Here is a 10,214-nt window from a genome sequence, read left to right as displayed (position 1 = left end):
TAGAAAATCTGAACCACGAGCCTTGGATTTATCCCATCAATTTTCTTAGTAGTCAATTATTTCTTTACAAAAACAGAATAGGAAAATAGAACTACACGGAAAATCCCAAAGTTATTTAAGCAAACATTGTTTAATTATTTGCCGAGCCTGATATATTACAAAAAGATCAGGAACTAACCTGTTTTTCTGTTTATCATACCTCTACGTCCCCGATTTTAAAGAAATAATGAAAAAAATACTAAAAAACTGCAGCTTTATCGGGAAAGAATATATTCCACAGTTGTTTATTTCCAAAATGCACGTCTGATGAAAAATATAGAGAATACTAGCTCGGTGCCGAATAAAGCGAAGTTTATTTTGCGAGGCTTAGAAAAACTGAACCACGAGCCTTGGCGAGTGGTTCAAATTTTTGGGCCGAGCAAAATAAACTTCGCTTTATTCGGCAACGAACTAGTATTCGATTTATCCGATCAATATTCTTATTCGTCAATTATTTCTTCAAAAATAGAATACGAAAATAGATCTAAACGGAAAATCCCAAAGTTATTTTAAGCAAACATTGTTTTATTATTTTTGCGTGCCGAGCCTGATATATTACAAAAAGATCAGGCACTAACATGTTTTCCTGTTTATCATACCTCTACTTCTCCGATTTTAAAGAAATAATGAATAAACTAATAAAAAACAGCAGCTTTTTCGGGAAAGAATATGACTTTTTTCGTTTGAAGTGTTAATAATGACGTCATGAGCACGCGCACTTAATATTTGTAAAAAATGTTCTTTTGCTGTTTGTGTTGCATTTTGTGTTTAAAATATACTACATCTTGGTAATAAATTGTTGGTTTTGTTGAATCTGATTCGATTATACTAAAAATGATTACTTTATAGTTGATTCCGAGTAATATGACCATCCTCCACACATGACTGATAAAAGAGTCCGCCGCGCGTGACAGCTATATTTCAGCATTGCCGAAATAAAGGAAAATATATTCCACAGTGGTTTATTTCGACAATGCATGTCTGATGATGGGATAAAAACGTCTAGCCAATCAGAAATAACATTTACATCCGGGCATTTACTTGCTCGTCGAATACCAAGCTCCTGTGATACATATTTCTGATTATCTGATTGATATAAGATGGTTTGCAATATTTCACGGCTTCTTGTATCATTTATGTGTTTATTCTAAAAAATTCTTTTTGAAAGGTTTTTATATTTTCATTCAGTCAACTGTTCCTTTAACATTTACTTCAGCAGAACTTCCTTGTATCTTGCCAACATACTTTCAACGCCGTCGGCGCTCTCGTTGTTTTCTTTAACCAATTATTGTCCCACTGTAATAAAGATGTTCCGTGATAGAAATCTGTTAAATAGTTTTCAAAGTTTTTTCTCCTTATATGTAATTTAACTTTTCAACAATAACGAATATTGATCAAATTGATGGTCGGCCCCAAACAATAGGGTCGGTCGGGTTAGTGGAAGCAAGCAACTTTTAATGTAACGCCTTACAGTCTCAGCCACATGTTTAATAAACCAAATAACAAATTTATTATTTATATTTTTTTAAATTATTATTTATTGTTTTATGTCGCGTGGAAGTATCGTCTTGTATTGTTAATGTTATCGGGAAATCGCCTTAAATAATAGACTAGCGGATGTAATTGTTCTCCTAATAATTTTTAAAATGTGTAACAAATCCTTTATACCCATAAATATTTGCTTCTTCAGTGTTACATTGCGTGATTAGGCAATATTAAATATAACTCGTCTAAGTGCGTTACGAATGTGGATATATACACGCTGGTAATGCGAATACTTTGATAACGGATGGCACTTCGATAACAGGGAAAACAAAAGCCACGCGCGAAATATAAGTACGTCTTTTTTTAATTTATATCCGTAATATTTGTTTTTGAGACACGGTACATGGTGGAGTTGATAAATGGTATATCCATAGTATTATGAAGGAAGAATTTTAAGGAAGAATGATAGATTTTTGCCAAAATATGAGAACATTCATAATGAAAACAGCATTAACTGGATGATTTGTACCTATTTCAACAAATAAACATACTAAGAAATATTGCAATACAGTGTTTGCTATTCCAGCATGTAGAGTAATTACTTTGCTTTAAATACTGAAATTTTGATAGTACTCACTGAAATATACGAAAGAATATAGAGCATATTTTAATACGAGGTATGCATGATTTAGTAGAAAATTTGATTCCCGATAAAGGGCTCGTCGGATAACGGAGACTCTCAACAAATTTCACACCCTGATATCGGAGTTTTATCTTCTACTTGAAATGCGTTTGTTTATATTGTAACTATTCTTATCAAGGTGTTTCTATTCCAGAATGTCGATTTATTACTGTGTTTACAATACTGAAATTTTGATAATGTTCAATGAAATATGAGGGAAGACAGAGCATGTTTTAAAAGGTGGAATGCATGATGTTGTAGTTACTTTGATAACGGACACGTAGGGCAATGGGGACTTAACATATCTGGCACTATGATATGTTGTAGACCGGCGAGAGTACCGGTGTAGTACCAAAGAAGAAGACAATCGACAGGAGTGTATATATTCTTCAACGTTACAATCGATATAAGAAAAATAAATTGAAACTTCACGCTATAATGGTCAGATTTTAATCCACGCGATGTCGTGTCTTAATTGAATATGCCATGAAAAACAAAATCATGCTCATATTCCAAAGGGATAAGACAAACAAAGCACATTTTCGGTGATTCGTTTTTTAATTTGCGTCAGTCCAGAAATTGTTAATTATTACAAGCTTTCTATAACAGTATTCAACAGCGAATGTTGCATTTCTGGTTCACTCAAAATTGTGTATTATATCTGTGAAAAAGTGTCGGGTAATCGGGAACAAAAGTGCAATTGTAATTGAGATGATCGCCTAAAGAAGTGTCCATGAACATGTGGCATCCGACTCTGTAAAATTTGAAAATTCCTCAAATACATCAATAAACTACACATTTAAGATGCTGTAACATTAAAAGAAATATTGATATTGTAATTCGACTGGTGAGTGCGTTCTTGATTTATTTCTAAGTATTTTTATTTATTTGAAATATGTACTTATCATCTACTTCATGCTGATTAACGATGGAATTTTATCGTCTGTATTCATATAATCAACCGTTTTCCGCGAATTTATGTCTTCGACATACGAATTGCTATACCAATAATAGGTTAAGAAATGTTCCGTGTCCGAAAACCCAATGAACAGAAAATATATGCGAAAAACCTGAAGAACTCAACTCTCGCGCGTGGCTTTTGTTGTTCTCCGTTATCGAAGTGCCATCCGTTATCAAAGTATCCGCAGGATTATATAAGCATCTACACGCTGGTAATGCAAATACGTTTATAACAGATGGCACTCCGATAACAGAGAACAACAAAAGCCACTCGCGAGAGGTAAGTTCCCAGGGTTTTTTTAAGTTATATCCTAAAGATTAGTTGTTTAGACAATGCACATGGTCGTGTTTATAAATGGTGTATCCTCTTTTATTGGGAAGAAAAAAAATCACGCAAGAATGGTAGATCTATATATCTTAGTAGAAACCGATGATTCGCGTGTCATACATTAATACTTTTACCTATGGAACGGTATATAGGTAAAAATTACATCCTTCTGTATGACTGTGTCATGATTCTTGATGGTACTTTCAGTTTGTATGTAGACACCTTTTCATGTTGGATGACACATCGTTCCTGATTACGAATGTCTTTTACATTGGGTTTTATGGTATCATACTTTGCGTAAAGATGCAACATTCATATTCGTAAATTGCATGCTGGTTATGTGTATGTTGATTCAACGCGATGGCAAGATGTGAGTTTCATTGAAGCACAAAGCATCATGCAATCACACATGATACAATTATGTCATTTGACAGTCGTTCGGAAATGCTACGGACGACTACGGAAAATTGCGGCGTATAACGGAAATTGTATTCTATGGCAGAAGTTGCACCCCTTTAGACATAATTAGTTGGTTCTAATTTTGAATGGTAAAGTAAATTATTAACTTAGGTAGGGAAATATTTCAGCACTCTCTATATTTTATGACTTATATGTTCAGTGTGTTATTTTACTTTTAGATTAGCCTATTATTATTTGTTTTCATCTGCGTGTAGCTACAAACATATTGAATAATTGTTTTCCCTGCCGAAGGCGGAGGGATATTGGTTTGGATTTGGCTATCCGTAATTATTTGAACTTAGGATGGGCCATACAGTGATACTTCCAACATATGAGCTCCGTTAAGTCCTGAATAAAATACTTGTATATTTTATGGAGTAGCAACTGCTACTTATAAATATCAAAAACATTCACGGCAGTCAATTTATGGTGTACCCAGTAGGCGTACTGGTCGTAATGGCAAAAATAAACGTATTTTATTTAATAGAGATTATAAAACAAATGGATCTAATTCAGTTTATTCAGTATAGTAGTCAAATGGTTCGGATATTTTCTCTTTTTCCGAAAAGAAATTTATTCAATGAACGGAAAATAAACTCGCGCCTGCTTTTATAATTTGGTAACTTGCATTCACACGCTGGGTATGCGGATACTTTGATAACAGATGGCACTTCGATACTAGATAACAACAAAAGCCACGCGCGAGAGGTAAGTTCATCAGGTTTTTTTAAAGTTATATCATAAAGATTAGTTTTTTAGACAAGGCGCATGGTCGAGTTTATAAATGGTGTATCCTTTTCTATTGTAAAGAAAAACATCACGGAAGAAAGGTAGATTTTTCCCAACAAAATAGAAAATTCGGTCGGAAAACAGCATAAACTGGATGAACAGTAAACATTTCAACAAAATAAAACTACTTCGAAATATTGCAAAAACTTGTTTGATATTCCAGCATGTAGAGTAATCAGTGTGCTTCAAACACTGAAATTTGGATAGTATTCAATGAAATATAAACGAAGATAGAACATGTTTTGATAGGTGGTATTCATAAAGTTGTGGATACTTTGATTCCCGATATAGGGCACTTCGGATAACAAAGACTTTCAACAAATTGGGCACTCTGATAACCGAGTTTTATCTTCTAACTGAAATGCATTTATGTACATTATGGCTATTCTTACCAAACATTTTGAAGTGCGAATCAATTTGCATTGCCAATCCCGACACATTGGGAATCTATGCATAACGTAATTACATACACATGCAAAATATAAACAATTGCGTTGTTCGTTTTCAAAATTCTTATTACTATAAATTTATATAATTAATATTATAAGTGCAAATTTTAAATAAGATTCAAATGCTTATTTCTGAAGTAATATATTTCAAGTGACGACCGAAAATAATTGTCTAAATAATAATCTTGTTTTTAAGAGGTAAATTGAGATTAAGAGAATTGTAAATACAACGGATCATGTGGATCAACACGACTGTGTTTAATTGAACTTATAGCAGGACTCTAGATAAGGGGAGCAAGGGGTCTTAAAGCGGCCAATACACCTCATAAAATCCTTTGTCATTGGTGCTTATTTGAATCGCATTATGAAGACGATACTAATGCGTAGCCACAAAATTTAAAAGAGATTGGAAAACTCCATTTATATTGAGCTCTACTTATAGGAAATGCTTCCTTTTACACTTCCCTTTCCCTTTTATTATCATATTCCAAAGGGATAAGAACATGTTTCGGTAATTCGTTTTTAATTTACGTCAGTACATACATTTGTATTTATTGCCTGCTTACTATAGCAGTATTCCACAGCGAATTCTGCATTTCTGATTCACTATAATTTATAGAGTGTGTTGTATCTGGTAAAAAGTGTCGAGTTATCTGGAATCGAGGTGCCATTGTCTTTGAGATGATCGGTAAAAGAAGTGTCCATGAAAATTTGTAATCCGACTCTTAAAACATTTGAATTTCCTCAAATACGTTATTCAACTAAAATTTAACGTGTTGTAACATTAATGGATCTTAAATTTCGATTAGTTGGCACGTTCTTGATTTATTTCCAAGTATTTTTATTTTGTTGAAATACGTACTGATCATCGAATTTATGACAATTATCGATGAAATTTTTTCTCTTTTTTATAATCCACTGTTTTTTTTTCACGACTTTTTTGCTCCGCAATAGTAAGTACTATACCATTAATCGACGAAACAATGTTGAGTATTTGAAAACCAAATGAACAGAACATAAATGCAAAAAAGCTGAAGAACTCAACTCTCGCGCGTGCCTTTGTTGTTATCTGGTATCGAAGTGCCATCCGTTATCAAAGTATCCGCATACCCGGCGAGATTAGTTGCATCTGCTTACTGTCTGTTGTAACTGCCGTTGTTAATGACGCTTAGTGGCTAAACGATTATGACTGGTTTCATCGTGACTGGTGCAGTTTAATCACGTTTGTTACAATATATAAGTACACATTTATGAGAGTGAAATATTGTGTGATTCAATCATGAATCAGGAATAATGAACACACACACATTGGATAATCATCAAACAGTTTGCAACAATCATCAATTATAAACGAATACATAACAAGCATGTTGGAATTATCATGAAGCATATTAGAATAAACATCAGTCATAATGTAAATATTCACATTGAATGATGTAATTTTTACCTAAAATCACTCCAGTATTCTTCAAAATCAATGTTTTCTTACCTAAACCTGTACAATCGCCATACGGATAATTAAAGCTAAAGCTTAATCCTATACACAAGACGAATACCAGCAAAACAGTTTTTATGACAGTCATTGCGCAATTAGACTTTCACTCGCGATGAATTGTCCTCGATGAATGTAAAGTTTTATTAAAAATTGTATCTTGACTGTCATCGGATTACAGCCTTTCCAACTTTACGATCGTCGATATTTGACATTTGAAATATAAGTTATCAACGTACTTGTTTATCAATTTATTTAAACGCAATCAATTTGTACAAATACATTGTTGTATTATAATTGACAATTGCTATTAGATAACAAGCAAGCTCATGTGACTTAGATAATAACCGTATAGATATAGTATAATGAAGAGACGTGTCCTTGTTGATATGTAATAATAACGAAACATTGAGAAGATAAAAACAAAGCGCTGAAATCACTACAATTGTTTGATATTGCATAACAGTGGGCAAAGCTCACTTTTCAACATTAAGTTATTAAATTCTTAAAGCCTATATACGGCTCACAATCAACGAAAATTTCGTTAAGTATTTCGTAAAATAAAGTTAACACCTAAACAATCAGTGTTCCTTATAACAATAGCCACAATTACAACGCTAGATGTGGTATGATTTATAGATTTTTGTAGATACAAAATGCTCGTTTTTATTTATTTGTGACACAATTCCATTTTAATTTCCAGCGAATATATCTATTCATACGACACACGAACACCATGTAATTGTTCATGTGTCGTATGAATATATATCGTTGCGGGAAATTAAAATGAAATTGAATATGCAAAATAATAATAAAAACGAGCATTTTGTATCTACAAACATCTCTTTTACCAGACCACATCTGGCGTTTAAATTTCGTCAATTTCCATAAGAAACACTGATTTTTAATTGGTTAAGTTTATTTTAGGAAATATTGTTCGAAAGTTTCGTTGATTTTGAGTAGTAATGTTACTTTAAACGCAAGTTTCAGCAACAACAAAAAAACAATTGACAAGTTTATTAAGAGTGTGTGTAAACGCAAATGTGGAAATGTTTTCGGATTGTTAAATAAGCATGGCATCCTATGGGTGTAATAGAGAACTTAGTCTTAATATGACCAACAGACATATGGTTATATTGTGCTTAGTCGCTTTGACTGGTGAGACGAAGGAATAGCCCAGTCAGGAGTCAACCCATAGTACTAAGGAACTCTCCGTCTTATAGAAAACACACGATGTCTCTCGGGAACAAGAGGTATGGAAACATCGACCAGTTCCTACCATTTCACTGTAAAACATGGAAAGGAAGACTTTCTTCGCTATCATCACCAGAAGACTTACGACCTACCTCACCAGTAAGAAGAAACTCACATTCGCCTGGCTCGACCTCGCCGATGCATATGGTTCCATCCCCATCAGTTGATCTACACAGCTCCATAGGCGGAGGAATTCAGGACAGCCAAAACAAGACTTGTACGCACCCTAAGAGACTCCAGATGAGCTTATCCAAGAAGCAGACGTTGTTACCCGCACCAGTAGGAAATGGTCGGCCACAGAGACGGTCAGTCAAGCTGAGACTTCGCTCAGAGTCATTGTAGGATTGACTGCTGTCGGACGTCAGGAGATTGGAGCGACAAAAACTTCTGTGGAGCCAATCAGACAAGAAAGAGAGGCGCGCCATGATCCAGGCATAAGTCAGGAGGGCAGAAAAACAAACAAGCGACAAGCTAGAGCAGTAGAAATTGGAAAACGGGAAGTATGATCAACATGGAACACACAAGACAGAAAAGTGACCTGGGATGACATCTGGAAGTATGAATCCATAAGTCTTTCCTACCTCCTTAGGTTAGTATATGACCTACTACCATCCCCCGCAAAGCTCTGCCGTTAGGGACTCATACCAACCACCCGAAATGCATAATTTGTGATCGTCTCGGCACTCTAGAACATGTTCTTTCTTGCTGCCCTACAGCTCTGTCACAAGGAAGATACAGATGGCGTAACGACAACGTCCTCAGAGATGTAGCTGAAATGCTTGAAAAAGAAGGGGAAAAGGAACGCAGTAGTACCTCGCGACAACATATAATCATCTCCGTTTAACCGGGTGAAACTGCACAGGAAAGTCGACACAGAAAACCTCAATCCTAAACCACGCAATCGGATGGAGCATGAAGGCTGACCTTGACAAGAAGCTGGTCTTCTCAAGTATCATACAGAAAAACCTCAAGTCCGACATAGTGCTGTGGTCCTAGGCAGGAAAATAACTCGTCGTGATCGAGTTAACCGTACCATGGTACACTAGATGTGAGGAGGCCTACGAGAGAAAACAAGCCGAGTACACAGAGCTTCAAGAAGCGTGCAATCAAAGCAGCTGGCGTACTTGGTTGTTCCCCATAGAAAAGGCGCTAGAGCGTTTTGCGTTCAATCCGTGTGTCGAATGATGTCAGCAGTCGAGACTACTGGCAGGGATAAGTGGCGGACTATCCAGAAACTGTGCCAAGCTGCAGAACGGTCGTCAAGCTGGTTGTGGCTGAGGCAAGAGGATGCAACTTGGTAAAAGTAGAATAATCGACATTCACGCTGTAGCTACGGTGGCCCCACCCTCCCGAGCTGTTAAAATTTCTTTTAACTTAAAGGTTAATAAAGCGTCTATTGGGAAAGTAAAGTTACAATAAAAAATAAATTGGTATTACGACGATGATAAGTCACATACCTAACCAGTATGCGAAACAATTTACACGAATATGACAGAAATGTCGATAACATAACTAGCTCTAATTTTAATGTTTAAAATGGAATTGAAAATTTCGCAAATTTATTGTATGACTGCGCATTCAATGCATAATGTCAAACGAGAACATATTTTAATTCTAAAAAAAATACCTTGACGGAAATAAAAGAGCCTATAGTTTAACAACAAGTGTAAAGTTGCGCGTCGTAGCTACAGGCGGGCCAAACGATTATTTTCGCTGATCGCTCGCCTGATAATAGGGCAGTTTTTTTAGTACCGAAAAGCAATGTAACAAAAATAATTGCTAAGCGTACATTAAACATGTGACAACGAGAAAAATTTGGCACATACTGTAAAACCATTTATTTTCGCCAGCACGAAATTTCGTCATTAAAAAAAGACTTTTACGTCAGCACATTAATTCGCCAATATCTGACTTTGACAAATAAAAAAAATGCGTCTTTAAATAACCGGTTTGTTTATAATACATGTCCGAAATATATCGCGGTTGCTATAAATCTTGGTCTGGAAAGAGGTAAGACACTTTGGAGTCACTAAGACCACGGTTGAAGAAGAGTTATCAAAATTATTAGAAAGTGCCGCTGTTTCCGTGGAAATCCTTGAAAGTGACTTAACAAGTACAATTGACAACGTAATGAACTCAATAGATCTAAAACGGGGGAATGCGGTGGGTTTGATCAACTTATTCCTGAGATTTTTATTGATCGTAAGGAGCTTATATCTTCTGTACTATGTAAATTATATAATTATATTTACATGACAAGTTCATTTACATATTCAT

General features: G+C 35.1%; 1 protein-coding gene across 1 annotated transcript in view; it reads right to left on the bottom strand.

The window, feature by feature from the left end:
• Positions 1-6,916, bottom strand: part of LOC127869332 (uncharacterized) — a 25,442-nt gene extending 18,526 nt beyond the window's left edge. The window contains exon 1 of the mRNA XM_052411825.1: positions 6,681-6,916. Coding sequence (XP_052267785.1) covers positions 6,681-6,774 — 94 coding nt within the window. The 5' untranslated portion in view covers positions 6,775-6,916. The remainder of the gene's footprint in view (positions 1-6,680) is intronic.
• Between the last annotated feature and the right edge of the window lie 3,298 nt (positions 6,917-10,214).

The sequence above is a fragment of the Dreissena polymorpha genome, chromosome 2 (genome assembly GCF_020536995.1).
Source record: "Dreissena polymorpha isolate Duluth1 chromosome 2, UMN_Dpol_1.0, whole genome shotgun sequence".
In the NCBI taxonomy this organism is placed as follows: Eukaryota; Metazoa; Mollusca; class Bivalvia; order Myida; family Dreissenidae; genus Dreissena; species Dreissena polymorpha.
The sequence above is the reverse complement of the archived record's forward strand: the minus strand, read 5'-3'. Positions and strand labels throughout refer to the sequence as shown.